This window comes from Rhinolophus sinicus, chromosome 17, assembly GCF_057876585.1.
Source record: "Rhinolophus sinicus isolate RSI-liver-muscle chromosome 17, RSI-T2T, whole genome shotgun sequence".
NCBI classification, from domain to species: Eukaryota; Metazoa; Chordata; class Mammalia; order Chiroptera; family Rhinolophidae; genus Rhinolophus; species Rhinolophus sinicus.
Genome location: NC_142517.1, coordinates 152,762,335 through 152,788,329, shown reverse-complemented (window position 1 = coordinate 152,788,329; position 25,995 = coordinate 152,762,335). Strand labels below are relative to the sequence as shown.

Below are 25,995 nucleotides of genomic sequence, written 5' to 3'. Positions count from 1 at the left end.
CTTAAAAGACTGGAAAATGAGAGGCCATGTGGAACAGTGGTTAAAAACAGACTCCGGGACTTCTTAGCTGCCTGAGGTGGCCAAGTGACTTAACCTCTCTGTGCCTAGGCTTGCTTCCTGTAAAACAAAAACAGCAAATGCTTAGAACAATACCTGTGGAAAAGTAAGTTCCACACAAGTGTTGGTGTTATTTTTTGCATCTTGATGAGAAGGTAAGTCTGAAAGGCAAGTTGGAAATTCCCTGAAGTGTGTGTGTGTGGTGGTGGTGGTGGTGGGGGGGGGGTTGTCCAGATACTTAGCCTCTAAGTTTCATTCACAAGTGAGCAATCACTTTTTCTCTGTCTCTTTGTCTTCCAGATATTTTAGTTCCAATTGTCAGTAGTGAGCTGTGTGAGTTTGCAGAGCTCCATGCCCTCTCTGGGCCGGGTTCCCTAGCCTGTCCACGCGAGGTTTCAGGAGCTGAGCTCCAAAACTCTTTTCAGCTAAAAAGACCTCGGGTGTCCCCATCGAATGCAGAGACTGGCTCACTCCTGCTGGGACTCTCACAACCACTCTCGCGCATCCCCGGGCCCCCCCGCACCCTGCGTGCCTCGGCTGTCGCCCAGCGCCCCGCACAACCCGGGGGAAGTGCCTCTCGGGCGCCCCCCGGCCGGGATGCCAGTGTCCGGAGCCTGCGCGCCTTCTCCCACAGCCTGCACCGGGGCCCTTTATACCGAGCGGGCTGGGCGCTCACTAATGTTTAACTCGGGGCCGAATCTTGGAAGTGCTGAGTGACTCCGCGGCGGTGGAGCAGGACGCGCGTCTCCGCGGCTCGTCTGACTTCTGCCTGCCCTCCCGCTCCGAACGCTCAGTTCCGAGGAGAAGCCCACGATGAAGGTGAGTGAGTAGCGCCCCTCCCGCTTTCCCAGCCTCAGGGTCGAATTATAGGTGCCTCTCCCATACTCTCCCCAAATTGTCCCCAAAAGTCCACGGAACGGTACCAGGGGCTTTCATTAGGTGGAAGCTCCAGGACCTCCCTCTGACAGGTGAAGGGACATCCCAGAGCTCTAGCCTCTCTGTTAGACCTGTGGCGTTTTGTGGCGTTTCTGCTAGAACCCAGGCGCTGAGCCTTGGAGAACCCAGAGAGCCACCCATAAAACGCACGCCCCGAACCCTCACGGCTTTTGACGTGTAGGCGAAGAGAAGCAAACTGTAATGTGCTCAGATGCCACAAGTTCAAGAGCAACCGCTCTTGAAACCTCGGACTGGCTCACTCCAAACCCTCCCAGCTCACCGTACCCCTCTTCCAATGCGCGCCCATCGGCAAATCCCGCTGCCTCAGGTGGAGCCCAGGCCCCGACCCTTTTGCCCAGACTGGGGCCAAAGGGCTCCCTCTAACTGGACATGATCTGACCGGCTTGCAGACACAGTGGAAGGTTCTCCTGGGACTGCTGGGAACTGCTGCTCTCGTCACCATCATCACGGTGCCCGTGGTTCTGCTGAACAAAGACAGTAAGTATGAAACACTTGACAAAGATAAGGCAGGTGGAGACCAGGATCTGGTTCTGGTTTACCCCACTGAGGAGAACAAACGATTTTGCTGGGGACTGGGACCAGTGCGCCAGGGGGTAGCTGAGGCTTCCCAGGCGCTGCTGCTTCTCATGCAGCAGTTACATTCACTTCGCAGTCTCCAGTGTTCCGGCTGTGAGAACCTTAATGCCGCCACGTTTTATGCGGGACAGATAGGTACTTCCTTAAATATGGGGGAAGTCTTAGGGTTTCCTTTTATTAAATTTAATATGTTTTAGATTTAAATTAAATTTTAAAAAGCGTTCATGCTTATGACCTTCAAAGGAAAAGACGCGTGTTTAAAGATCCGAAGCAGTAGTGAAGGATGTCATAATGGGAGGGGAAAAACAAGAAAGTAAGCCCCGAAATGCAGTTTTGAGAAAAGACAGTTCACAGGGCACCCAGGTAGTTTCCCTTCAGGGATGATGGCAACCTATCGGTTGGAGAGTCCGGGTGCAGGAATATAACTATAGTATTTCAGAGTTAAATCATAAAACTGGTGTACTGCATGATAATATTCAGAGGGGGTAGAATCAGTGATATTTGGTGGATTCTTTCATTTAAAGTCACTTCAGTTCTTGTAGCTTGGTCAACTGTTCCAGTTTAGCCCCAGCACTTAACATAAAACATTCAGATGATGGAATACACACTATTGGGTGCAAGCAAGTGAGAATAACTAGTTTAAGTCTCCTCTGGCCCAATTTTCCTTTTAAATATTACGTTCATTTCAGTATTACACATTCGGGACAGCTAACTGAAGCATCCTCTCTGGATGGTCTAGTCAACCAGGAAGTGTGCAGACAGTGCCTATATACCGATGTCATCTTATCCAGATGTCCAGGTGACAGTTCAGAATTAGTTTATAGAGCTATCAAAACCATGCTTGCCTAGCAATTTCAGGGCCAAGGCAAAAAAAGGTGCCAAAGGTTAAAAACCGAGTTTGTTGACCTACTGATAATGACTTTCAGTTACTTAAAGCAATGATTACCACCATTTTAGACTGTTAAACAGCAGGCATCAGTCCACTTATATTTGACCCTTGGCTGTGAACTGTTAAAATGTAACTATTTTCATAAAATGATACTTTGTATATTTAAACAACAATACACACAAAGCCAAAGGATGGGGCATCCATACAATCAATAAATATTTATGTGGCTTACATCATGTTCCAGGTATGGTGCTAGTTTGCTGCAAAGACAAAGATCAAATTTTATAAATATAAAGATTTCTGACCGCAAGAAGTTTGTAGTAGTCTAGTGGAAAACAGATATGCAAGCAAGTCAAAGTAACCAGAATAGCCTGCTTTTTCTCCAAAGCATCACTGAGGTATCACAACATCACTGGAAGGATGATGGGTAAAACCGTAATTATCAGAACTTCCCTTAAGGAACGTTGGAAGGAACACTGTACTTTAATAAGCCACTTGTGATGGGCAGTGAAATAGCCTAGGGGCTTGGGTCATGCAACTGCCTTCCATAGGGTTTGGTCACATTAACTACAGGGGTTTTGTTTTGTTTTGTTTTGTTTTGTTTTGTTTTGTTTTGTTTTGTTGGGTGATGCATGAAGCCTGGGGAGGGGCTGTCTTATCATTTTCCTTAAAGAGCACTTAATCTTCTCCAAATGAAATTTGAAAAAGTATTTCAAGGGTGCCTTCTTGATGGGGACTTCCCAAAAGATTCATGTGTTTCCACCTAACTATGATTGTGAGTCAACAAGATCATTTCAAGTTCTTGAGCAAACTTCACTGGGATTTGGAAGGATCGCTTCTGGGAAAGTACAGAAAGAACTCTTATAAGAGGTTTCTTTTGCAGGAAGGCTTGAATAGTTAGCACCAGTTTCTGGAGATAAGAGTTTACTGGAAAAAAAGGTGAATACCTTGTGTGTCAACACAGAGATACAAGATCACGTCCTCTAATCTGGGGTTATAAAAGAACTCTTAGCAAGAGAGGAGGGTGGGCAGCAGGAAAAGGACTTTGATTTTAACCTGTAGGTGACAGGGAACTGCTGGAGAATTCTGGGCATGTCTGAACTATTGGGCATGACAGTGAGAAGGTGGGTTGAAGTGGGGCAAGTCTGGAGGGGGAGCAAGGGAAGTGTCCCGGGAGAATGATGGTGCAGACCAGAATGGAAGCTGCAGAATTACTCAGAAAGGTGAACAATTAGACTTTGATCTCTGGACACATAGAAAGTGAGAGGACTGTGGCTAAGGATATCTCTTGGGCTACTGGGTGGAGATGTGGTTTCATTGTGTGCTTTCTTTATACCACCACTCAAGTTATTTGTCTCCTCATATTTCTTAATTGGCATGTACAGTATGTATATTTGAGGAGAAAATGGAAATCATCTTGTTTCAACTCCTGCCTTGTTATAAGGGAGAGAGATGAAAGCTCAGGAATGCAACATTTTCATGAAATCAGCGATACCATTCCTGGGCTATGCCACTATAAGGGACAGCATTCTTACAAAGAATCCAGAGTCATTACCCAAGAAGTGTTCTCATATTGTTAATATAGATTTAAAGTCGAACAAATGTCTGAAGGAAGTGAGGAAGGGAGTTGAGAGAGAGGAAATACAAATGAGAAGAAAGAAAAAAAGAAAAGAAAAGGAAGGAAGGAAGATTTTGATAGAAAGAAAAAGTCCTAGACTATGTGGAAAGCAAAGAAATAAACAGCCAAAAGCAAAGAGAAAGAAATGAGCAAACCCACGTTCATCCCCTGAGAGAGGGATGAACCTTCTAAGAGAAGGTTAAGTGTTTTCATATGAAGCAATGACTTCAGCAGAACTATACACACCCAGAGAGGAGGGGGGTGTAGTATGAGAGAGAGAGAGAGAGAGAGAGAGAGAGAGAGAGAGAGAGAGAGAGAGAGAGAGAGACCTGCTTAATACAAGTCTCACATTTTTTTTAGAATAAAAAATCCCTGAGATCAGAAATTATGCATTTCACCAACCAAAATTAAAAGTTCACTTCCTTCTGTATATGTAATAAAGAATTGTATTTTGTTTTAAATTCCTCAAATATCCTATTAAAAAAAGGATATTGCATATTTAAACATTCAGTTTTCCAGAGAATCAGCAATAAAATATATAAAAATACTTTACTCATAATGGAATTACAGTAATCCTCATGGCTTAGCAATAAATCCTCAGTATTTATGATCCCCTTCTTTTTCCCTTTACATTATATTATAGGCTGAGTTTTTAAAAATATTTATCAAACAGTCTTATTATGACATTTCATTATTTGTCAAGTAGTTTTATTATTGAGTTTTATTATGGGATAGAAAGCTATCTGTTTGTTTTGTTCTTTTCATTGCTTTAGCAGTAAAATTTCAATACCTTCTTTCAGTGCATAGGAAATTTGACTGCTCACCCATCCATCAGTAATAAAAGAAAACCCAAATGTGAAGGAGACAGGAATAATCAGAGAAAGAAAAGATAACATCTATGAAGTTTGCCTGAGGAAGTCCAGGATCTATTCCAGGTTTAAAAGCACAGAAATGAACCTGAATGAAAGCTTTGTATATTTCAGAGGACAATTTCTAAACAGTGAGCTCTGTAAAAGCTCGAATTGACTCCAGCTAGCTCAGTTAACTATTGTCAACCTTTGTCAAGTGCTCATGAGGTCAGTGGGTTGGTCTTTTTTAGGCCAACTATTTTGGCTTTTGGTTCCCTAGCCGTAGCAGGGGCCTTAAATTGTTCTCTCTTTAGACATCTTGCCTCCCATCCCAAAAGCAACCAGAGAGAAAAAGGGAAGACTGCCCAACTGATGGTTCAAGAAAGATGAAGTAAAGGGACTGACTAGTGCAGGATCTGTATAAATGAAATGTTATGACTTACCAAAGTGCCGAGGCCGGCCGGGGGACTGTGACTATAAATGCATGCAGGACCACCTTGCTTGTGGAGCAGAAGTATGCAAAGGTGTAAACAACAGCTAACATGTCCTCATTCCGTGCCACGTGTGGGGTTGAGGGCTTTCAATATACTTCTCATTTGATCCTCACGACAACCCTTTGAGAAAGGCACCATTATCATCTCCATTTTTACAGACAATTTACAGAAACTTTGAGAAGGTGTTTTGGTTACTGGTTACTGCACAACGAGTTACTGTAAAACTTAAAACAACAAACCTTTATTATGTCACAGTTTCTGTGGGTCAGGAATTTTGCGGTGGCTTAGCTGTGTGGCTTTGGCTCAAGGTCTCTCATGAAGTTGCAGTCAAGATATCAATCTGAAAACTGGGGGCTGGAGGATCCACTTCTAAGCTCTCTCACATGGCGGTTAGTTAGAGGCCTCAAGTCCCTACCATGTGGGCCTTTCCATAGAGTGCCAGAGCTACTGGCTTCCCGTACAATGAAGGATCCAAGAGAACAACCATGCCGCAAGCTGCAGTGCCCTTTATGACCTGACCTCAGAAGTGTGATCAATGGAATACAACCATCACTTCTGCTATATTCTATTGGTCACACAAAGCAATCCTGATACAGTGTGAGAGGGCATTACACAAGGGCATGAACACTAGTGTGGCGATCGTTGAGGGCCATCTTTTGAGGCTGGCTACCAAAACAGTTAAGGAACTTGCTCAAAGTTCCACAGAGTTGGGATTAGGCAACGTGACTCTAGAGCTGGTATGCTTAAACCCAAATCATTCTGTTAGTTTGTAATCAAGTATAAAATTAATGAGACCTTATTAGCAAAAATGTTACAACTTCCCATTTATATACCTGTAGTTTCACGACGGCTAATCTCTGGATGCTACCTGTTCTGAGGAGAAGCACATGCTGCTGTCACTTCCTTTCTTATATACAGCTTGGGATAGGCAACACCTTCTAGCCCAGGACTGAGATCCTACACTTTTGACTGCTCTTGTTTATTATTTTTAGTAGTAGTAGTAGGTCCAGATTTACTACTTGCCCTGAGTTACACTTGGGCTTTGTTTCTAATGCATGTTGTATTATTTCATTTGTGCTCCATGGAACAATACATGTCAGAGAGAGGCATTAATATCTTTACTCTTTATGGTAAAGAAATAGAAGCAGAGATGTTTAGGGCTTTGCGAGTCAGTACTAGAAGTTATCCAAGTCTTGACTTTGAGCCTTCCCCGAGTCAGCTGGTTCCCATAAATAACTGTTTAAAGAACTGCTTTGGTGAGAGTTTTTCTAAGTTAATGATTAATTATTGTTTTACAGCTTGATGCTAACCCTTTCATTGTTGTAAACCAGTATCGTGTAAATATTTGTACCTGTAGTCATCACAGCTCCATTATGACCTCCAAAAGAGGGTGTGTCTCCCAATCTGAGAGGAAACTGAAACCACAAACTTTGAACATCTGAGTTAGCTTTTTTATTTTTGCCAAGTACTGTATTTGCACTTTTATATTGTAATTCAAAATTATAACTTCCTATGAAGTTTCTTTTTGACATTCAATATTATTTTATATTAATTTCATGTATACAGCATATTGGTTAGACATTTGTATAATTTAAGAAGTGATCCCCTGTCTAATCTAGTACGCACTTGTCACTATACATAGTTGTTACCACATCATTGACTATATTCCCTGTGCTTCAGCTTCTAGACCCATGATTATTTGTAATTACCAGTTTGTACTTCTTAATCCCTTCACATTTTCACCCTGTCTCCCAATGCCCCTCCCATCTATTACCCCAAATCGAGTACCCATCTGACACCATACATAATTATTAAAATATAATTGACTATAATCCTTATGCTATACCCTACATCCTCATGACTACTTTGTAACAACCAATTTGTACTTCTTAATCCCTTTGCCCTTTTCACCCATTCCCAACCCCCCTCCCATCTGGCAACCATCAAAATGTTTTCTGTATCTATAAATTTGTTTCTGTTGTTTTTTTTTTATTTATTTTGTTCTTTAGATTCCACATATAAGTGAAATCACATTGCATCTGTCTTTCTCTGTCTGACATTCTCCACTCAGCACAATACCTTCCAGGTCCATCCATGCTACCACAGATGGCAAGAATCCATTCCCTTCCATGGCCGAGCAATATTCCATTGCATATATGTACCACCTCCTCTTTATCCACAGGCTTCCTCCACATCGTGGCCATTGTAAATGAAGCTGCAATTAACATATGGATGCACATATCCTCTCAAAATCGCGTTTTGGGTTTCTTCAGATAAATACCAAGAAATACCATTACTGAGCCCTTCTTTGTCTCTTGGTATAGCCTTTGTTTTCAAGTCTATTTTGTTTGGTACAAGTATTACTACCCCAACTTTTGTTTGTTTGCTTGTTTCCATTCTCATGAAACAACGTTTCCATCCTTTTACTTTCTGTTTCTGTGTGTCTGTCAATCTGAAGTGAATCTCTTGTAGGCAGGATATGTAAAGGTTTTGTTTTCTTATCCATTCAGCCATCCTATCTTTTGATTTAATCCATTTACATTGAAAGCAAATGTTGATAGATATATAGTTATTGCCATGTTATTATTAATATCTTCTTTCTTTTTTTCATCTTAAAGAAGTCCTTCTAACATTCCTTGTAATACTCATTTAATGAACTCCTTTAGCTTTTTCTTGTCTAGGAAGCTCTTTATCTGTCCTTTGATTTTATATGATAGCCTTGCTGGATAGAGTAATCTTGGTTGTAAGTCCTTGCTTTTCATCATGTTGACTATTTTATGCCAATCCTCTCTGGTCTGCAAAGTTTCTGTTGAGAAATTACCTGACAATCTTATGGAAGTTCCCTTATAAGTTATTAGTTGCCTTTCTCTTGCTGCTTTTAGGATTCTCTCTTTGTCTTTAATATTTGCAATTCTAATTATGAAGTGTCTTGGTGTGGGCCTGTTTGGGTTCATCCTGTTTGGGACTCTGCACTTCCTGGACTTGTGTGTCTATTTCTTTGGGCAAGTTAGGAGTGTTTTCAGTCATCATTTCTTCAAATAGGTTCTCACTCCCTTGTTTTCTCTCTTCTCCTTCTGGTACCCTTATAATGCAAAGGTTATTGCACTTGATGTTATCCCAGAAGTCTCTTAAACTATCGTCATTTTTTTGGATTCTTTTTTTGTTTGAGTGTTTTGTTTTGCTGTTCCAATTGGGTGTTTTCTACTACCTAGTCTTTCAAATCACTGATTCGATCCTCTGCTTCATCTAGTCTGCTGGTGATTCCTTCTAGTGCATTCTTCACTTCAGTTATTGTATTCTTCACTTCTGATTGGTTCTTTTTTATTGTTTTTATGTTTTTTGTTGTTGTTTGTCTCTTTATGCTTGCTATCTCTCTGTTGAATTTCTCACTAATTTCCTTGAGCATCCTTATAACCATTGTTTTGAACTCTGTATCTGGTAGGTTTCTTGCTTCCATTCCTTTAGTTCTTTTTCTGGAATTTTCTCCTGTTCTTTCATTTTCTGTTTTTCATATTTCTATATTTCCATATCTTGGCTGCCTCTCTGTGTTTGTTTTTATGTATTAGGTAGCTATGCTACATCTCCCAGTCTTGACGGTGGCCTCATGTAGTAGGTACCCTGTGGGGCCCACTGGCACAGTCTCTCTGGTCACCTGAGCCAGGTGCTCTGAGAGTGCCCCTTATGTGTGTTGTGTGTGCCCTCCAGTTGTAGTTGAGGCTTGATTGTTGGCACTTCAGTAGGTGGTGGTATGGTATTGACCCTCAGGCTGACTGGCTATGGGATTTGGCTATGTCCACAGGCTCTGGTGCCTGCTGAGACCATCCTTTGGGTGTGCCACTTGTGGGGCTAATTGTGTAGTGCTCTGCTGTGGTCTGAAGCCAGCCTCCAAGTATATTGGATCTGGGGCCTCTTGGGAGGGTCTCCATTGCAGGCTCAGGTCACCCACTGCCTGTTACCAGCCAGGGACTACCTGGTAGGAGCTACAAAGCAATCCATGGTTGGTTGCTGCCTGTGCTGTACCTAAAGGCACATGGGAGAGGCCACGCTGTGAACTGAGGATGGCTGGCATCAGATCTGGGATAGCTCTGCAAAAAGCCAGGACACTCTGAGGACTGCTGCCTTCTGCTGGTGCCCTTAAGGTTGAGCCACTGATAAAACCTCCTGCAGCATGAAGCTGAGTGTGGTAGGGCCTCAGTGAGTCACCAGGGTGGAGCTATTGGAGCTCACCAGATCAATCAGATTCAGATTTGGCCTGTGGGGGGATGGCTCAACACAGGAAAGATGGCACCTACCAGCCAGCTGCATGGGAGAAGGGCCCTACACATGGAAAATAGCTACTGTCCCTCCAGTTCTCACCCCGAAGTTACACAACTCAGTCTCCCCCCTATTGTATCTGATGACCTCCAATGTCACTGTCCTTTCACCAGAGTCCAGGGTGAATGCCTGTGTGGGCCCTTTAGAGGATGTCTGGTTTTCCCGCAAGCTTCTGTCCCACCTGGCTGGTGGGAATCCCACGGTTTTGCACAGCCAGATGTTGTGGGGGCTCCTCTTCCTGGGAAGCCTGGTGTGAGGCTGGGGTCCCTCATCCCTCCATAAGAACCTCTGTGGCCAAGATATCTCTCCCAATTTTCCACTGCCACACATGGGTGTGGGACCAACCTGTTTTGCGTTCTTCCCCTCTACCATCTCAATGTGGCTTCTTCTTTATATACTAAGTTACAAAACTTCTGTTCAGTTAGACTTCAGATGGTTTTCCAGGTTGATTGATTGTTCTATAATTTAGTTGTAATTTTGATGTGTTCACAGGACGAGGCAAGCACAGTGTTGATCTATTCTGCCATCTTGGATCTCTCCCCCTGGGAAGTTTTTTGTTTGTTTGTTTTTTTAACTTAATGATATACCACTTGCTTTAGTTAAGTATACGCACAATGTACACATTTTGCCATTATTTGATTCACTGAGGAAGTAAGTAGGCCCATGAGCTCAGGTCACATAATTCAGCATCTAAAGCCCAAGAAGCAGAGGACTTTAAGGCAGAGCCAAAGCCAGCAGGAACTTTACTCCTGGCATCCTGAGGGCTGTTGTGGCTCAGGATGTATAATGGAGGATGAGAGAGTAGGTGGGGTGAGTATCAGGGGGAAACTACCCATTCCTTCCTTGACCTCACACTTGGTGCCCCAAAACTGGCTGGGTGGCCTGTCACCTAACATCATCTCTGTAGGGTTGAGACCTCCTCTTCTTATTTTCCTTGGTTATTTTAAAGCCCCATGCTCTCAAGCTCAGGTCCATCAGTTTAGTGGATTGCTCCTATTTCCCTGTGATTTTCCTTATTCTTTTATTGCATTTAAAACTTCTTTAGGGTTAAGACCCTATAGTGGCCAGGTGTCATATTTGTTAATTCCCCAACATATATTGAATGTTTCCTTCATGGCCGGTATTAATGCAGGTACAGGAATCTGGTTGTAAACAGTAGAGATGAGCCTGCTACCACGGACCTTTACAATCCATGGGCCGGTAGGTAGTAGGCAAACACATGAGTAATATCAGACGGTAATATACGCTAGGACTAAAATAGTGTGATAGAGAAGATGGAGGGACACAGAAAGAAGTTCCACTTTATTTTAAGCATGGGCATGGCATGATCTTATTTCTATTTCTACACTAAGTCTCTGACTCCTGTGTAAATAATGGAGGGTGGGGTGAGGGGTGGTTTCTCCAGGTAAGAGACCATGGTAGATTGGAGGGGTTGGTAGAATTAGAGATGTAGGAAGAAAACAAAAAAGGAGGATGTATTTTGTATGTAAGTCTTAATGTATACAAACATGAAGAGTGAGGAAGAGCAGAGGCAAGGTGATTCCCTAAACAGCTTGCTGGATAGTCAAACTGGAGAATTTTCTCTTGCCCTCCTGACTATACCCTTCCCACAAGAGCTAATCTGCAGTGGTTTCTCTGACTTAACTCCCTTGTCCTACTGAATCTGCTTCCTTTTTCCACAGCAGGACTCAGGAGGGTCTTCTGCATCACGTACCGAGCACACACATGTCAAGGTAATTCTCCAAGTCAGCGAGTATTCATTGAGCATTTTCTACATGCTAGGCACTTTGTTGGTCACTAGAGATATAAAAATGATTGGCATGGCTGTTGTCCTCAAATAATTCACGTTATTAAGGGCAACATAAACATTAACTATGATAAAAAGTGCTATAAGTATTTCTAATAAATGATCAAAGTGCTAGGGAAGCACTAAACAGCAAATGATAAATGCTGTCCAGGGCAGTATGCGCAGAAACCAACCAAGCATAAAGAGTTAATCATTAATGGGCCTGAATACACACCTTCCTATCCTGGAGCCATCAGACTGTCTCCCAGGCATGCAGTTCACCTACATGTATGGTCCTCAACAATTCACAGCCCATCAATTCTGTACGAGGATTGTGTCAGAATGTTTTTGGCTGCAACTAACAGAAAATCTGAGCAAAAGTTGTTTAAGCTATGGCGTTTTCTTATTGTATTTCTTATTATTAACATTTTCTATAATTGGAGGTACAGAAGGAAGGCAGTTAACACAGTGATTCAACAACATCCTCAAGGACCCGGGTTCTTTCTGTCATTCAGCTCTGCCATTTTCATTCAGACTGTTGTTGGCCTTGGTTCTCAATCTTGTCCTCTCACAGTCAAGCGTGGTTGTTCCAGCAACACATCATTTGCTCACCCAGCTCTTTCACAAAGCAGAAGGGGATGCTGTTCCTCATTCATAATCTGTTCTATCGTGCAGGAAAACCAGTTATAGAAGTCCTTCAGCCCAAGGCAGACTTTCCCTCAGGTCTTATTGACCAAATTTGTGTAACTTGTCCACTTCTAAACTGACCACTGGCAAGGGGAATGTAGTACCTAGTTGGGGCTGGATTAATCAATGACACACCTTTCTGGGACAAACCGGAACCTCCTTCCTTAGCACAAGGAAGAAAAAGGTGGAAGAGAAAGGTTCATTACCTAAGTTGAATTGAGAATTCTAAAAGAAAGAGATGGGGGAAGGGGTCTATACAAGCATATGTTTTATTATTGCTCTCTTTTCAATACACTTGAAAGATTTCATTTACTAATGAAAGAAAATAGATGTAAAACCATCTCCTATCTCCAAAGAATCTGACCATAGAACTCTCCTTCCCCTCTTCTCACTTTCTTTTCTAATCGCCTGAGTTTATTGCAAAGCAGGGTGTTTTGATGCTGCCTTTCTGATCCTGGGGGCATTTTGAGCCCAGCACTTGCTTTCTCTTATCATCCAAAGTAATGACCAATAGGGAAGAATTGACTTTACAACATTTAAAATACAAATCTGAGGCAATAGAATGGGTCAGGAACATTTAAGGGGAACTACTCTCCATTTTCTCACAAAAAGCATATGTAAACCATCATATCTTATCCAATTCATAACGAGAAAACGTGGCAGAAACAGTCAAAATAAAATAAAATGAGCAAAGTTTAAAAATACTTGGTAAAAACTAGATCTGCAAAAGTTGACCCAGGGAAGTAGGACTTGAAATAATTAATGGCAACTAAACAAAATAAAATAAGTAAAATAAAAACAAACAAAATAACCTCACAATGTTTAGAAGCTATTACCTGTTCAATCTGACAGGCAAAAATAATCTAATTGGTGACTCAAATCTTTATTGTAAAATTCCTGGGGGGAGGGGGAATTAATCTGCATGAAAATGAAATCTGTAACCCAACATTAAGTGGCCTGGCAATCCTCCTATATTTTCCACCCGCTCACTTGTCCATTCCCCTGGTGGATTCTCTTATCAAGGGGATAAACACCCCCTCCCCATGCTCTTTCCCAGCTGTTGACTTTGCTTCCTATTTTCATGAGAAAAATGAAAGCCGTCCCAACAGAATATACTCAATTCCCTCCAGCCTGTCTGCCCCTGCATACTCACCGGCACTGCCTCTCCCAAGGCAATGGATGCATTCTCCCAGCACTTGCCCAAGGCCATGCCTCCTTTGTGCCCTGACTTTTACTTACTCAAAGACATGGCTCCAGCTATTTTCCCTGCCTGCTGCATCATCATTTTTCCTCTCTGTATATAAATGTGCTGTAATGCCTCACATCAGAAGGAAATGAGGAAGGGAGAGAGGGAGGCAGGGAGAAAGGGAAGGAAGGGAGGGAGGGAGGGAGGGAGGGAGGGAGGGAGGGAGGGAAGAAGGAAAGAAGGAAGGAAGGAAAGAAGGTTCTCTCTGGACCCCACATCCCTGCCAATCTCCCAGTTGCTTTCCCTACTGTCTTTACCACAAAATTCCTCAAATAATTTTCTATTATCACTGTCTGCAATTCCTGTCCTGGCTTCCTCTTAAACTCACTGGGTTAAGGCTTATCTTCAGCGGGCCACTAAAACATCTCTGTTCTCATTAAGATCCCTAACCTGTGTGTTGCTAAATCCAGAGCTGTTTTTCCTCTGAGTCTCACATGACCTGTCAGTTGATCATCCTGCTTCTCCACCTCTCTCTAGGTGTGCCCTCTCTCCTAGTCTCCCTTCCACCTCACAACGTGCTCCCTTTCATTCTCTTTAGGAGTTCCTCCTTGTGTCTGACTTCTAAGCTTGAGCTACTCCAGGCTCTATACTGGAACCTCTTCCGTCTCCACTAGGTGATCTCATCCACTCTCATGGCTGTAATCACCAACTATAACCTGACAACACCTAAATTTATATCTTCAGAGCCCTCTCCTGAACCCTGAATGTGGAAACGCAACTAAGTGGACAACTCCATTTGAATTTTTTTGGCCTCTCAAGTAACATATCCCAAAACTCTGTATCCCCCCAAGCCTATTCCTCCCTTAGTACATCTTTTCTCAGAAAATAGCAATTCCATTTTTTTAGTTGCAGAAGCCAAAATCCATACAGTTCTCTTTAACTCTCCTCTTTTATTCACACTCAACATCCAATTAGTGAGCAAATCCTATCACTTCTACTTTCATGTTCTTTCAAAATTCTACTATATCTCACCACCTCCACTGCTACCAACTGGTCTAAGACACCATCACCTTTAACTAGAATTATTGCAAAAATCTCCCTAATCTCATCTCTCTATAGTGTATTCTCAACAAAGCAGATAAGGTGATCATGGTAAACAGAATTCTAAAATAACTCCCAGAATTTCCTCCCTTCCCCCATATTTCTTCCTAACCTTTGAGATTGAGAGTATGATGGATTTAATTCTGATGATTATATATATATATATTCTATGGCACAGTCCCCTTTAAAGAAACAGAGAGTACCTGGGTGAGCCTGAGCCATTTAAAAGCAGAGTTTATCTAACTGCTCACAGGAGAGGTAGTCAGAGATTTGAGGCACAAAAAAGGATTTGACATATCACTGCTGACCTGGGAGGTGGAGGGGACCATATGGCAAAGCATGTGGGCAGTGTCTAGGAGGTGAGAGAAGCCCCTGGCTGGCAGCCAGCAAGGAAATAGGGCCCTCAGTCCTACAACCATGTGGAACTTCATTCTGCCAGCAACTTGCGTGAACTTGGAAGCAGCTTTTTCCCCAGAGCCTTCAGATGAGAACTCAGCCCAGCCAACACCTTGATTTCAGTCCTGTGACACTGAGCAGGGAACCCAGCTATGCCAGGCAGGACTTCCAACCTGCAGAACTCTGAGCTGATGTCTATGTTGTATTCAGCCACTACATTTGTGGTCATTTGTTATGTAGCAATAGAAAACGAATACAACGATCATTTTTAAATGTAAGTCAGATCACATCCTCCTCTGCTCAGAACCATTTAAAGTCTTCCCGTCTCTCTCAGAGTCTTCACAATGATCGACGAGGCCCATGTGATCTGAGCCCCACCATCTCACCTCTGAGTTGCTCCCCTACTCTCTCCCCTTCGCTCATTCATCCTGCCTCAGACATTTTATACTTGCTGCTCTTTCTTCCAGGATTCCTCTTCCCTGGGGCTGTCTGTTGTTCACCTCCTCACTCCTTCAGGTCTCTGTTAAAATACCACCTTTTCTGTGGGACCTTCCACCACCTAGCTGTTGAACACAGCAGTGTCCCCAGACCTGACAATCTTATCCCCCTTCCCTGCTTTATTTTCTCTGTGGCATTTACCACCTAACGTATGGCATTATTTACTTACTACTTGTTTCTATGTCTCCTCCCTTTAGAGTGTAAGCTTTCTGAGGGCAGAAGTTTTTCATGCTTTGCTCATTCTTATTTCTAGTGCCCAGAACCTTGAAGAAAACCACGGGTGCTCATATTAGTTTTCTAGGGCAGCTGCAACAAATTACCACAAACTTTATGGCTTGAAACAACAAAAATTTATTCTCTCACAGTTATGGAGGCTAGAAGTCCAAAATCAAAGTGTCAACAGGGCCACGCTTCTTCTGAAGGCTTCAGGGAAGGATCCTTCCTTGCTTCTTCCTAGCTTCTGGTAGTTAATGGCAATCCTTGGTGATCCTTGGCTTGCAGCTATATGGCTCCAATTTTGCTTCCATCTTCACCTGGCTTTCTTCCCTCTGTGTCTCCATATGGCCCTCTCCATCTTCCAAGTCAGCAAAAGCATGTCTTCACACGGCCTTCTTATAAGGACCCCAGTCGTTGGACTTCGGGCCCACCCTACTCCAGTGTGACCTCATCTTAACTAACTACATCTGCAAAGACCTATTTCCAAATAAGGTCACATTCTAGCGGGCCATGATTTTGGGAAGGGACAGTCTTCAACCTAGTACAGCCTGATAAGTATTTGATGAATTAAAGGGATTTTCTTAGTGCTCCTGAGAAAACCTTTTTGATGAACGTTTTTTTATGTTGCTTTAATTCTGATTAACATACGTACATTCATAAATGTGAAGACAAGTCATCCAGTACTAGATCATGCATACCTCCTATCAGAATAGTACCGTGCTAGCAGCTGTTTAGTAAACATAAAATAAATTCCTCCTTTCAGCTTACTTATAGCCAAGACGAGACTGTCTAGATTAAATATTTAAATGATATAAAATTGTTTGATTAATGTGAAAAATATATGGTATAGAAAATAAGCATTAAAGACAATAAGGAGGGAGAAATGAATGTGGTGTATGAAGGAAGGTGATCAAGAGGTGGAAAGAGCGATGGTGAGAAAATGAAGGCCACAGATGTAGCCCGTATTATTTAAACATTTGCTAATAAATACAGGAAGAGAAATAGGAGATGGCTTGAGGAGGCAGCAGGGTCAGTTAAATGTTTTTAATATAGGTACACCTTGTGCATGCTTAAGGACGGGACAGAAGCAGGCAGGGAAAAGACACTGGAGATGCCGAGGGAGAAGAGACGTTTAAAAAGTCTCTAAGGATCAAGAAGGCAAGGACCTGAGGCCCACTGTTTGCTCGGAGTGCTGAGGAAAGTGGTAAAGGGTGACAGGAGGGATGGGTAGAAGTGGAGGGCATGGTGGAAAGTAAGCCCCTAGGGTGGCTTTGCTGTACAGAAGGAATCATTGAATCTTTTCATTAGACAACATCATACTCATTCGAAAATATGTACTGCAAGGCCTGAGTTGTTCAGGATTGTGTCATGTTTAAATCTAGGAAACATTAAAGAAAACAAATGTGTTATAAAAGCTTGCATGTCTACTTTTTATGAGTTTAGCAAAAAGATGATGAGAATTACGGGATGTACCAGGGAAGAAGAGAGAGTGAGGATGGTACAAATGTCTTTCCAGAAAGTCACAGAATTGCCATCCTTAATAACAGACCAGAGAGAAAATTGTAGGGTTCTCAGAAAGAATTGGTACCGCTTTGACTTTGGAGCACTAGCACAAATTATGTTCTAATGTCACCTACCAAGTCACCCAAGTCCAAATGATACTGCCAACCTGCCCGCTGAGACTAGTTTCAAACATTGAATTCAAACACTTCTATAAAGTCTGATTCATCTATACCAATGCACAAAAACTGCTGACATAGCATTTGCCCTGTGTAGTTACTCTCCCAGATACTTAGGTTCTTTAGAAGAGTGGTTATAACTACAGGCTTTGGAGACATATTGCCTAGCTCAGCAGTGGCTTTGATGCCTACTAGGCATAGGACTTGAGACCAGGGACTGTCCCTGCTTATCTGCACCTCAGTGCCTGTAAAATGGGGATGAGAATAAGTTTCTAAGTAAGTACAATGCCTAAAACAGCCCAGTACACTGGAAGAATTCTGTAAGCATTCGTAATTATTCTTCTTCATGGATTTTCAACTTATTTATTCTTTTAACAGGCCCAGAGGCAGGTACTGTAATAGTGTCTCACACTCAAAAGTTTTGCCTGGCAAATACTGGAAAGGGCAATTTTTGTGGCTGTTTTGTTTTCCAATGATCATTTTTCCTTGTAGCGCAGAAGACAAATGCATTGTTTGGTGGCCCCTTGTTGTACCTTGATGTTTCTCTTATTAAGAAGGCAAATCTGGTGATTGTGATTATATGCTAATGCTTCCTATGTGTATGGTAACCAGAGAAATATCACTCTTCACACATCTTCCAAGTCCAACATTTCCCCTCCATACTGCTGACTCCCAGTATGGATGCTATGGATGGTATTAGACATGGTGAAGGAAGAAAGTGATGCTCATTAGCACTTAGCAAATCATTCCATTGTACTTATTCCAGATGTTTGCTCAATGTGATACTCTTATGCTGTCTTATTAGGATCATTTGGGATATGAACATGGCAAAACTAAATGGCTATAATTTTATTGCAGTGAAATTCCTAATTTCAGCACCACTGCTAAGGACTCCAGGGGAGACACTCTTCTATTCATTATTGTATCCTGAATGTCCAGCACATGCTCAGAACAAAACAATACTAAATCGTGTAACATATCTGGAGTGCTTTCTAAATTTTAGGTCCTGAGCTAAGCACTTTACATGTGTTATCTCATTTAATCATGGCAAATGCCTATGTCCTAGATAAGGCTATTATTTTCATTGTATTGATTTAAAAAGTGAGGTTTTCAAAGACTCGGTAATTTTCCCAAGGCCCCAGTGGGAGAATTAGACTTGGGCTCAAATCCAGGCTCTCTGATTTCAAAGCCACTAGGGACCCAACCCCTTAATGGCATTTGTTGAATCAATAGCGCTGGGTGGTGGCCTGCATATGCTGCTGGGTAACACCGGATATGAGGAACCTTCTAGTTAATTTCTCCTTCTGCCTGCTTGATTTTTTTCCTCTGTCCCTATGTCAAGACTGCTATTTTGTTAGAGCAAATTCTAAAGTAACACTCATTTTATTCCCTTAGCATCAATATAAAATGTTAGCTGATTACCATATGGAAAACAAGAACTTTATAACCAGATATCTTTTTCCCATGTTTAACAACTTTATAAGTTTATGAGCTGTGAAGAGCACATTTCTTTTTAGTCACATTTCATTAGCCATTTATTTACAAAAAAAGAGTTTATCTTTGTGAAGTAGAAATATTATACGTCATATCCTAATACAGATAAAAAGTTGATTATTGTGTATAAAAATATTCAACATATCCTATAATCATAAAGTAACTATTGGTCAAACCAGGAATATTCCATGGACCTATGCTTCTCTCTTACTTGGATCTTACCATTCTGGAATTACTTGTACTCAGAAGTGCTGTTGCTCCTACAGCAAGGGTTCATTAAGATACCACACACTTTTATGAGAATTTATTCTTAGGTTGAACCATCTTAGAAGCTGTTAAAAATGGCATTTTCATATGGTTCAAACTAATAGTTGCTCTCATCAAAGAAGTATAAAGTTGTTACCCTTTTTTTTAATTTTAAATTAAAGAAGACGTGAATCTAAGAGTTTCTCTATATGCTGATGGGAAACATATGATTAACTCCTTTACTTGGCTAGCATAGTACTTTGAACTCATAAGTCAAATGAATGACATGTTCCAGGCCCACCAGGAAAACCACACAGCAGCCAAAGACCTTCATCTGTCGCCACAGCAGTGCCCTCTCAGTGAGAAAGTAGACAGGAAGAAGAATCGTGAGTGTGTCCTCTTCAGCATTTGACAGAACAGGTTGTAAGTTGGCAGCAAACGATTAACTTGTTAAAGGTCAAAACCTGGACTTGGCGTTCACATCTCACAGAAATTCGCTTATCTAGATGTTTCACAACTGTCTTCCAATGTGCGCTGCTTATCAATTGGCAAGGTGAAAAGCAAGGAACATTTGTTGCCTACTTGTTCCAATTTAGCAGTGCTGTTCTGGGACTGGGTAGCCTGGAGGTGGACGCCAACTTGCAGGGTCACTGTAAGGAAGCTGAGTGAACCTAACACAAAACCAGGGTGGCCTGGGCCTTGCACGGATGTCTTTGGCCATAGCAATAGTGAGGTGTCAATGTCAATATCTGGAATATCAGCAGATGGATCAAAATCCATTATGAGCAGAAAGGAGTGTGAGTGTGATAGAGATGATGGCTTTAGAAAAGCTATGGCCTGAGGAGAAAATGAGCCCAGCAGTCTCTGAAGAGGGCAAGAGAGGATAAGTACTCAGTGAGGAACCCATCATGAATGTGAAGAGCAGCACTCTGGGCAGCAGATGACATCACTGGGACTTTTGCCTCAATTATGCTAATATTCCAGGTGTGTGTTATTTGGAAAAATGTGAGCAAATACCCTTATGTGAGACAGCATTTAAATGAGATAATACTGTATGTGATCTATTATAGATACTCAATTCATTATCTTCTTATGAAATCAGGAGTCAGTGATAAATGTGTTGATATGTCTACTTCATTATAGATAGACGATAGATAGATAGATAGATAGATAGATAGATAGATAGATAGATAGATAGATTAGATAGATAGATAAATGATAGATAATCTTAGTTCAGGCTGCTATACCAAACTATCACAGACTGAGTGACTTAAACAACAAACATTTTTTTCTCACAGTTCTGGAGGCTGGGAAGTCTAAGGACCCAGCAGATTCCGTGTCTGGTATCAGGTGAGGGCCTGTTCCCTGTGTGCTCACCTGGTAGAGGGACGAGAGAGCTCCCTCGAGTCACTTTTCTAAGGGCACTAATGCCACTCATGTGGGCTCCACCCTCGTGACCTAATCACCTCCCAAAGGCCCCACCTCCTAATAGCATCACATGGAGGGCTAGGATTTCAGCATATGAGTTTTGGGGGAACACAAACATTCAGGTCATTGCAACACGTGTGTGTGTGAATTGTTCTCTCTCTATAGGGCTATCTAGATATATACATCAGCAGGTAATATTAGGACCGCGAATGTCTATAACCATTTATACTTTGAATTATACTAATTTTGGGATGTGTTTTATATACATTTTAGGCTAACAGGTCTTGATAGCAGGGTATATATCCTCAACTGTATTTTCCCGATAGTACTCAGTTTATAGCTATTTGATGTATGAAATGTATGAAAGGGTGATTGGATGAATACAAACAACTGAGGGCATTTAATGAACAGATCTAGATTTGTAGCTTTGTCCATAAGAGTCAAATAATATTTTGTGTTGCACAATGCTTTACTCTTATTTGAATGTTGAAAAATCCAAGGGCTGGTTTTACTCCCTTGCTGTATGTCTGCTTACAAACACAAATATCTTACTAACTTTCAGAGGTGAAATGCAGGCCTGAATTGAAAATTTAAAAAATTTTTTTTTCAATTATTTTACTTAATTAATAGCTAGGCTTACACAAAAATCAATAAAGTAATAAAGTGAAGTGTAGCAATTTCATCTATTGAAACTGAATGTGTCATAGGCAGAAACAAGACTGAGTTGTTGGATAAGACCCAAAGAAATAAAATATTAAGAACATATTTTGAAAAAGTGTTACCTGTAAGAGAGTTACCTTTCCACAGTCTGTAAAAACTTACGAAGAGAAGGTACTACTGACTTCACAACCCCCAAAGCGCAAGAACTGCAGTTATAGGAATGTTGTGATGGTGGCAGATTTTGTGAGTGTATGTTTGTGTGCATGTGGAACAAGTAGAGAATTTGGAAAAAGACTTCAGGCTGTTAGTCATCAGTGGAGGGCCGGTGGTTGGGGAAGAGGAATCACATCGCCTGACTATGCGAGTTGGAAGAAAAACGATGTCAATCAACAAAAGTGTTTTGTGTGCCCACCTACTATGGCACAGAACAGTGCTAGGTTGGTGGGGGAAAAAACAAGGCCCTACGTGACCTCACTGCTAGCTGTGTAGACCACACAGGTACGCAGGTAAGCAAAGAAAAGTAGTTATCAACAGAAGTTATTGTGACCAGAGCCAAACAAGTAGTGTGGGGGCCAGAGTCAGAGGAGCAGAATTGAGGTCTTCATTACAGAGGCGGGAGCTGGAGGGTAGAGGATTGTGATAGCTGAGGAAGCATTTGAAGACATTGCAGAGAAATGGCTTAAGACAAGAAAGAGAGGTGGCAAAACCTCAGAAGATCGATTGGGTTCAGTAGGCAGGTCTATGTGACTAGGGAAGAAGGTTCATGCAGGGAGAGAGCAGAAATGAGGGTAGCAAAGGAGTCTCGTGTCAAATTGTGGAGGCCGCAAGTACCTGAAGAGCTTGAATCGTCCTATAGGCAATGGGGAATTATTAAAAGCTTTTGAGGAAGGGATCACCAGGATGAAAGTGGCATTTTAGAAAACTCATTCTAGTGATGGTGCAGCGGAGGGATTGTATTGGAGAGAACCTGATGGCAGGAATACCTGGGAAAAAAGATTTCACAGAAAGAATCAACAGGATTGATTGGATGGAGATAATGGTAAAAGAGAAGGACACATCAAAAATGGTTTTCAGACTTTGAATCTGTGTCACCAGTAAAAAAATATAAAATCACACAAGTTCCCTAGGGAAAACTTGTTTTTGAAGAAAGACAATTATTTTAGACAGGGTAAATATAGGATTAGCGTGAGACAAGTCAACTGAAAAGACCCAACACAGCACCGGAAATGTGTTTGGGGTGCGGTAGGATAATGAATAGAGATTTTGTCGTTTATTTAAATGGAAAATATGACTGAAACCCAGGAAGTCACATTCTCTGGAGTTCCCTGGAAGGAATAATATATATAAAGACAAGAGCAGAAAGCTGAAGGCTGAATATCAAAGCATCTCTACCTTAGAGGGCAATGGAGAAAAATAGAATCAAAGTAGGAGACGGAAAAATAATGGTCAGAGAGTTAGGAGGAGAACTGAGGTGTCACAGAATCCAAGGGAAAGGTTTTATGAAAACTTCAACCAAGTTAAGGAAAAGTGACTATAGAAATAAAGATCCCTGGATTGGGCAATCAGCATGTATTAAAGTTCTGTGCATTGCGAGAGAGCTTGGAAGAGGATCTCAGGGCCTCAAGAAACAATGACCTAGTTTCCTTTTGTCTACTATATGGCTACATATAGCTGTTGACTGGGAATGTGCCTAGTCAAATTGGTATATGCTGTACTTGTAAATTACATACCGGATTTCAAAGATTTAGTATGAAAAAAGAATGCGAAAGATCTCATTAATAGCATTTAAATATTGATTACACATTGAAATGATATTTTAGATATGTTAAGCTAAAATAAATGTGCTATTAAAATTAATTTCATCTTAAAATTTTTTAAATATAGCTACTAGAAAATGTACCTACATTATATTTTCATTGAATGTCACTGATCTAGACCTTCATAATCAAGGTCACTAATATAACACGGTGAAACACACACTCCCAAATGCTTTAACAGTGAAATACATTTTTACTCCACCCACCCAGTTGTATTTTGTGAGTGTAATTCTGTATTTTGTGACCAGTGTAGATTGTAGAGATTCATTTATGTTATGCAAAACCTAGGTTATTCCATCTTACTGAACATTTCACTCTTTTTTTCAACCAGCAGATGATTCTACAGCTGACAGTCGCAGAACCTACACTCTAACTGATTATTTAAAAAGTACTTTTAGAACGAAGGCTTACAACTTGCGATGGGTTTCAGGTAAGGATTTTTCAGGGTAGGGGGTAGATTTTTATGCTTATGTTTATTCTAGTTAGGTTGTGGGGCACTTTTATTGCACTGAGAAGATATTCTTGTTTTTTAAAACCATATGGGAGAGTATCTTTTTCTACCTAGAATACAAAGGGAGCTAAGACAGAAAGAAAACTTAGCAGTTCTTTGATATATACTACCAAAAATTAAATGTGAATTGAAACCTTGACAATAATGATGGAAAAATGAATGCGTACTAGTGAAATAGTCATCACTTAATGTTTTTTCAACTTAGAAATGCTTATTTAGTACTTGTGTGAACTTGAATCTTAAATTTTTTATTGCATAATTTTTAGATGTTTAATAGCAGCTTGAAATATTGATCTAGCCATTTTCTCTCTTTAGACCATGAATATCTCTACAAACAAGAAAATAATATCTTGCTATTCAATGCCGAATATGGAAACAGCTCCATTTTCTTGGAGAACAGTACATTTGTATGTTTAATCACATAATTAATTCATACTTTAAGGAGATTCTGGGGATTTTTTTTTTTCATAACCTTTCAAATCCTGAGTACTATCGTTTCATGCTGTTGGACTCTCTCTGCAGCATATGGCACAGTGGATCTTTCTCTCCTTCTTGGAATGTTCCCTGCCTTGGCTACTTTTTAGTCTCCTTTGACGATTCCTCCTCCTCTGCCCATACTCCTAAATGTAAGTGTTCCCAGGACTCTGTCTTCATTTGCTGGTCTCTCGCCTCACTTTGCATGCTCTCCTTCCGTGAATTTCATGCACTTCCACAGACTCAGCACTCTCCTTTCTGACCTTGATTCTCTAATACACCCTTTAAACACTAACTTTCCCCCAAGATCTAAACCTCTATTTCCAATAGCTTGCTTGTTTCTGCACATAGGTGGTCTGTGAGCATTTTTAACTTAGCATTCCAAGCTACACTAGTATTTCTCCTCCCCTCTCATAGCAAACTGGAAGCACCCTATTCTTCCTGCATTCCCCGTCTTGGTAAATAGTGCTCTCCTCCAAATCACGTAAGCTATAAACCTCAGAATCCTCCGTGATTCCTCCGTCATCCCCCACACTTAGCTACTCAACAAATGCTATCGATTCTCCCTCTCAGTGTCTCTCAGATTTCATTTCCACTGTATTGTTCTGGTTCTAGGCCTTGCTTAATCTTGTGTTAGTGAGTACTCTGTGTCCCCATGTCTATACTGTAGACCAGACCACTGCATTGCCCAAGTCCAGGGCTGACACAACCCTCTTATCTCATCTCATCTCAGTCACTGTGTCACCAGAGCATCTTTATACCAAAAAAAAAAAAAAAAAAAAAGATACAATTCTATCCTGTCCATATGCAAAAAAAATAGTTCATATTTCCACTTCTTATATTTAGGTCCCAGCTATTTATCTAATTTGATGTCCTCTCACCTTATACTTTGCAGGATATACCCTATACTGTATTCAGGTTACACCTAACCTTTACACAGTCTCTAAATATGCATGCCCTTTCCCACATCTGGGTTTTTGCTCCTGCAGTTTCCCCAGTTGAGAATGTTCTCTTTCTGTTTCTGACCCCCATACTCAGAACCATCTTTTCTTGGTTAGAATGAATCCTTCCCTCCTTGGTTCTTTAATCCTGACCCCCAACTACCTTACATCATGGTTATTTGTGTGGGGAAATGTGCCATCTCTCCTAGACTGGGGACACTCAAAGCATAAGCCACATGTCTAGACCCATACCCCCTACATAGTAAGTGCTCAATAAGGTAGTCAAATGGGATTGTTTAATTGTTCTTTTTTCTACTTGACTGACAGGATCAATTTGGACATTCTATAAATGATTATTCAGTATCTCCTGATGGACAGTTTGTTCTTTTAGAGTACAACTATGTGAAGGTAAAATAAATGTTTGCTTACTGTCACCTTTAAACATACTATGAGTATGTTATTTTATAACTGATTTCGAGGATATGAATATTTAAGATTGGCACCTAAGTAATGTAACAGGCACTAAAAACTCATTATTTCAGCATCAAAAGGAGAACTAGTTATTGTCATTCGTAAAAGATAAGTCCATTAAATGTTTTAAAAGAAACTTATGTTCAGTGTTTTCAAATACTAAAAAGTATAAGCAATATTATAGATACTAAAGACATAAGTTAATAAAATAGAGCTTATAATGTAAAAGTAGATTTACATGTCTGACTTGTACAGCCAGTAATATAACCCCTTATTTTCTTGGCCTCAGCTTTACATATAGTAAACCTCTCAATAAGTATTTTCTTCAAAGAGTTAAATAGCTCATCGCCTAGAAGAGACTGCAGAGTGACCCAGACCACTTCCCAGCCTTAGATCCCACCATATACAAATCATTTTAAAGGGGAAGCCTCAGCACTGGTCTTCAACACCCTGAAAGAACACTCAGCTTCCTCCAGTCACCCCGCCCAACATCAAATTCTCACACATTCAAGCAAGGTTAGAGTTTAATCATACATCCTCTTCATGTTTAGGATAGCTGCAAATCACGGTAACTTTAACTGCAGCTGTTCGGTTAGTTGTGGTGGATTTGACAACAGTTGTCAATTATAGGAAGTTTCGAGACACATAGGA

At 41.2% G+C, this 25,995-nt stretch overlaps 1 protein-coding gene across 4 annotated transcripts in view; it reads left to right on the top strand.

Annotated features, from left to right (window-relative positions):
* The first annotated feature begins 659 nt into the window (after nt 1-659).
* DPP4 (dipeptidyl peptidase 4) overlaps nt 660-25,995 on the top strand; it is an 81,912-nt gene continuing 56,576 nt past the window's right edge. The window contains exons 1-6 of one of the 4 annotated variants that reach the window (XM_074337130.2): nt 737-876; nt 1,404-1,491; nt 11,436-11,486; nt 23,282-23,377; nt 23,774-23,865; nt 25,201-25,281. In XM_074337130.2, the coding sequence (XP_074193231.2) occupies nt 871-876; nt 1,404-1,491; nt 11,436-11,486; nt 23,282-23,377; nt 23,774-23,865; nt 25,201-25,281 (414 nt within the window). In that variant the 5' untranslated portion in view covers nt 737-870. Of the gene's footprint in view, nt 877-1,403; nt 1,492-11,435; nt 11,487-23,278; nt 23,378-23,773; nt 23,866-25,200; nt 25,282-25,995 lie in introns of all 4 variants that reach the window. The other 3 variants (XM_074337128.2, XM_019727293.3, XM_019727294.3) reach the window with 3 other exon arrangements.